Consider the following 3,626-nt stretch of genomic DNA (forward strand, 5'->3'; position numbering starts at 1 on the left):
TGTATTTTAGTCTCTGAAGTGTTTTCTTGCTTTTATCATGTATTTATTTTGTGTTTTATTGTTTTTACACTTGTTAAAGCACTTTGTAACTTTTTTGTTTTTGAAAAGTGCTCTACAAATAAAATTTATTATTATTATTATTATTATTATTATTATTATCGTTCAGCCCTAGCGTAGAGCCAGAGAAAGTGAGCCAGGATGACCCAATGACCCAATACTATGTACTGTAGCTGCGGTACCGGAGGCTGCTGTTTCGGGGCGGCTGTGGCTCAGGAGGTAGAGCGGGTTGGCCGTTAATCGGAAGGTCGGCGGTTCAATCCCTGGCTCCCCCTGGTTGCGTGTCGAAGTGTCCTTGGGCAAGATACTGAACCCCGATTTGCCCCTGGCGGCTATTCTGCCAGCGTATGAATGTGTGTGAATGTTAGTTTCCGTTTGAGCACTTAGGCTCAGTGTCTGAATGTTAGTTTCTGTTTGAGCACTTAGGCTCAGTGTATGAATGTGTCTGAATGTTAGTTTCTGTTTGAATGAATGTGTATGACTGGTGAATGCAGATGTAGTGTAAAAGCGCTTTGAGTGGTCGAAAAGACTAGAAAGGCGCTATACAAGTACAGAGCATTTTCATTTGTTTCAGGACCCACGCAATCTTGGGACAGTAGTTCTTTTGTGACAGCCCCATCTAGTGGAGTGGTGGTTGGTAATGCACAGCAACACAAAGAAGGTAACGCACAGCTGTAGGGTTAACCAGTTGACATGCATATAATCAATAACTTAGAGTTAGGCACACACTCGTTGAGTGTTGTTGTAAGGGTAACTGGCTTCGGGGGGCTGTCAAGAAGATAGAAGTAACATATTTAGCCAGCCAGCTAGTTGGCAGTATCAAAGTAAACAAGGGTCCTACAAATGAAGTTCCGGTCCTAGGATCGCGGTCCTGAAACTGCAGCCTCCGGTACTGCAGCACTGCAACACTTTGCTAGGAAAAGCCTGAAGAAATTGCACAGTAGAGTATGTTGCCTGATATGGTTTAGGCTTAGAAATATGATCAGGTGTAGGAATCATTTCAATTCTCACATCACATAAAGTGCCCCATAAAGATCAGGAAAACCATCGGGAGTCACAAAAGCATTATATGTATACATAGCATATGGGCTCTAATAAATTGTATTACATGTCCACCCTGGCTAGCATAAGATGTGTCTGAATGTTATGACTCTCTTACTGATAACGGTCTCTCTCCTGCTCCCAGGAAAACCCTGGAAGGTCCAGAGCAGTGAACAGGAAGTGTTGACCTCTGTCCTTCCTCCAGCTTGCCACTATGGGATCATCCACCTTAGGAAAGGCAGCAACTTTTGATGCACTCTTAAATGAATGCATTCATGCATTTGGTGAGTGAGATGTGATTGAATTTCAACCAAGGTTGGATTACCTACCTGACAAAGCGGGCATAAACTGGGGCCCAAACCACCAAGCTAATTGCATTGATTTATTGATTGTAAAGCTTACAGACAGTGACAGGCAGACAAGCAGGTTCCAGTAGAGGCAGGCAAGCATGAGACTGGCAGGTAGGTAGGTTCAGGTTGTTTTAAAGTGAAGACAAAGTGCAACTAGACAACATTGCAGCATATTGCAAGTGACATGGGAACAGAGGGAAGTGGACCAGTAAATGTAAGAGTGACTGATAAGGGGACAAGATAAAGGTGAGGAAGTGGGTGGGGAAGGCCAGACAACTGCAGAGCAGATGAAAGAAGTGTAAACAGGTGTGTAGATGTTTGGGTAGCCAGATGAAAAGAACAAAAGTTCAGGGACATCTTGTGAAGGGATGGAAAATGGCAATAAAGGGGCCTGGGAAATTAGGGGGCTGTAGAGGAGGGACATTCAGACAGGCTGTGATACACTTAAAGGATAAGGCTGGCATTATTCTATATTGTTCTTATTTTAAACAAATCTCATGAAAAGACCAAAACCAACAATACTTTCTGACCCTATCCTGTCGGTAGCTCTCAGCACCAAACATGGCTCACAGATATTTAGTTACATTTTTAAAAAGGCTCAGTCATTTCCTAGAACAGCGGCTAAAACCTGTTTTAGCAAACGTTAGCTCTATAAGTTGTATCTAGCTTTGATACACAGACTATATTTGTTAGCAGGAGAGTTCAATGTTGGTTTCAATCTTTTCATCAGATTGGTTGACAAGAGAAAAAAAAAGTATTACCTTTTAAGATAAGTGAGTCAGAAGAACATGATTAGGCTTCCCTCTTGAACATCAATGTAACCTTTTACCTACGGTTTAAATATGGTGACATTTTGTGACTCACTTCTCTTCATAGATGACAGCGGGAAGACGCAGGCCAACCTGCTTCCTCGCACCCTGCTGCTGATGCATCGCTGGTATGTTACATCCTCAGAACTGGCGCGAAAACTCCTGATGATATATCCCATCTGGCAGAAAGCCTGCAGGAACTACAGCTAATACACAGGATACGTCAAAATACTGCTGGCTATTGTATTCAAGCTGGCTGATGATATGTACTTTAAAGGGGCTCAATGAAATCACTTATTATTAAGTAAAATTTTTACTACTATTGTCAATGGGCTGGAACCTTACTTTTAAATGGGTGGAGATGGTGCAGTGGATAAGACCCATGCCATTGGTGGGAGAGATCTGGGTTCGATTCCCATGGTGACCCATTCACCATTATGTCCATGTGCAAGACACTTTACCTATTGTTGCTCCAGAGGCGCGTGACCTCTGACATAAATAGCAATTGTAAGTTGCTTTGGATAATTACATTACATTAAATGAATTAATATAATGTAAATCAAGCACACACCTGTTTTCTGTGTTGCTTGGAACAGCCGCTATTCTGCTGTTAATGCAGTCCACTAACACCACAAAACGAACGATTCCCGGCAAGACAGATTCCAACATTAGGTCCACTTAGGATACAAAACAACAATAAAGGTTTATGTGCTGAAGCCTGTCAGGCCAAACAAGAATCAAATGATGTCGGGTGAAACTTGACATGTTAAAGTGGAAATAAAACATGTAAAAAATATCGATATCGGCAATACCAGCACTGGTCTTACTTAGTATCGGATCGGAACGTAAGAGGTATCGCACATCACTACTGCGGTCTAACTGTTATAAAGTGTGACAACAATCTCATTTATAATAATCAGTCCAGCTCAGTTTCATTATCATCCAATCCAACGAGGGTTAAAATGAAGGGCAACTGGACTTGGTTGAAGATACTGGAAGACGTTTCGTCCCTTATCCAAAGGACTTTTTCAGTTCTGACTGACTGGCAGGGAAACTCAGCTATTTAACCTCAGTGGGGTCGTTGGCCCGGGTCATCGATACCGCTGGTTCGTTAGTGTTCCTTGGTGTTGTGACGACAGTCGTTACAGTCGTTGAGACTACCTGTGGCCAAGACTGAACGACCATCGTTGGTATCTTCACCTGAGGCCAAGACTGAACGACCATCGTTGGTATCTTCACCTGAGGCCAAGACTGAACGACCATCGTTGGTATCTTCACCTGAGGCCAAGACTGAACGACCATCGTTGGTATCTTCACCTGAGGCCAAGAGGTTACGTTTGTTGAGTTTCCTGGGAAGTGATGAAAGGAC

General features: G+C 42.9%; 1 protein-coding gene across 6 annotated transcripts in view; it reads left to right on the forward strand.

The window, feature by feature from the left end:
• Nucleotides 1-3,626, forward strand: part of rasgrp3 (RAS guanyl releasing protein 3 (calcium and DAG-regulated)) — a 53,523-nt gene that overhangs the window by 25,690 nt on the left and 24,207 nt on the right. For 5 of the 6 annotated variants that reach the window (XM_046071152.1, XM_046071153.1, XM_046071147.1 and 2 more), the window contains exons 2-3: nt 1,244-1,382; nt 2,325-2,427. In XM_046071152.1, coding sequence (XP_045927108.1) covers nt 1,313-1,382; nt 2,325-2,427 — 173 coding nt within the window. In that variant the 5' untranslated portion in view covers nt 1,244-1,312. The remainder of the gene's footprint in view (nt 1-1,243; nt 1,383-2,324; nt 2,428-3,626) is intronic. The other variant, XM_046071148.1, reaches the window with a different exon arrangement.

This window comes from Micropterus dolomieu, linkage group LG15 (assembly GCF_021292245.1).
Source record: "Micropterus dolomieu isolate WLL.071019.BEF.003 ecotype Adirondacks linkage group LG15, ASM2129224v1, whole genome shotgun sequence".
NCBI classification, from domain to species: Eukaryota; Metazoa; Chordata; class Actinopteri; order Centrarchiformes; family Centrarchidae; genus Micropterus; species Micropterus dolomieu.